The sequence below is a fragment of the Tuber melanosporum genome (genome assembly GCF_000151645.1).
Source record: "Tuber melanosporum whole genome shotgun sequence assembly, scaffold_29, strain Mel28".
NCBI classification, from domain to species: domain Eukaryota; kingdom Fungi; phylum Ascomycota; class Pezizomycetes; order Pezizales; family Tuberaceae; genus Tuber; species Tuber melanosporum.
Window position 1 is genome coordinate 654,594 of NW_003298963.1, and position 908 is coordinate 655,501.

General features: G+C 49.1%; 1 protein-coding gene; it reads left to right on the top strand.

Annotated features, from left to right (window-relative positions):
* GSTUM_00006670001 (uncharacterized protein) overlaps nucleotides 1-908 on the top strand; it is a gene marked incomplete at its 5' end in the record, with an annotated part of 3,565 nt that overhangs the window by 2,321 nt on the left and 336 nt on the right. The window contains 3 exons of the mRNA XM_002838849.2: nucleotides 1-111; nucleotides 161-438; nucleotides 509-908. The exon at nucleotides 1-111 is cut by the window's left edge and continues 2,025 nt beyond it; the exon at nucleotides 509-908 is cut by the window's right edge and continues 336 nt beyond it. Of these exons, the coding sequence (XP_002838895.1) occupies nucleotides 1-111; nucleotides 161-438; nucleotides 509-752 (633 nt within the window). The 3' untranslated portion in view covers nucleotides 753-908.

Here is a 908-nt window from a genome sequence, read left to right on the forward strand (position 1 = left end):
TATTACACAATAGATTGCACCCGCAGCTCGAGCTCCAGGAGCAAACAGATTGCTGAATTTGATGCAATGAAGAAATCTCTCATGCGTGACTTGCAGAACCGTTGTGAGCGTGTAAGTTTCACACCTTTCCGTTTGCAGCATCAGACACTGACCACCGTAGGTTGTCGAGCTGGAAATTAGTCTAGACGAAACGCGGGAACAATACAACAACGTTCTCCGTTCGTCAAATAACCGAGCACAGCAGAAGAAGATGGCCTTCCTGGAACGAAACCTCGAGCAGCTCACCCACGTTCAACGGCAGTTAGTTGAACAGAATAGCACGCTAAAGAAGGAGGTTGCTATCGCTGAACGCAAGCTTAATGCTAGAAATGAGCGGATACAGAGCTTGGAAAGCCTACTTCAAGATTCCCAAGAAAAACTAACCGCTGCCAACCATAGGTACGTGTTTCATGAAGTCTGGTTCCACAGTTTTGACATAGAGATGCTGACCCGACATTTGTGACCACAGATTCGAGGCACAGCTTACTGCTGTAAAGGAGCGGTTAGAAGCTGCCAAGGTCGGTACCCGGGGAATTGGAGGAACCAACTTTAACTTTCAAGGATCTCGTATTGCGAAGCCCCTTCGCGGTGGTGGAGGCTCATCTGGCGACGCCAATGTAGCACCAGTGCCACTCTCTAGTGTTCAGGGATCTGCAGCCCAGCAGGAAGTCCAGCACCCAAAGCGTGGTTCATGGTTCTTTGAGCGAAAATAGAGATGGATACAGTACAATATTTGGGGTGCTGTGAGTAGACATTGTCAAACGGAACTAGCGCTGTACGCACGATTGATGCCCGTCCGGCGGATCACTAGTCGTGACAAAAGCTCTTATTATCCCCGAATAGCGCTGATCGGTCCGTGTTTGCAACTA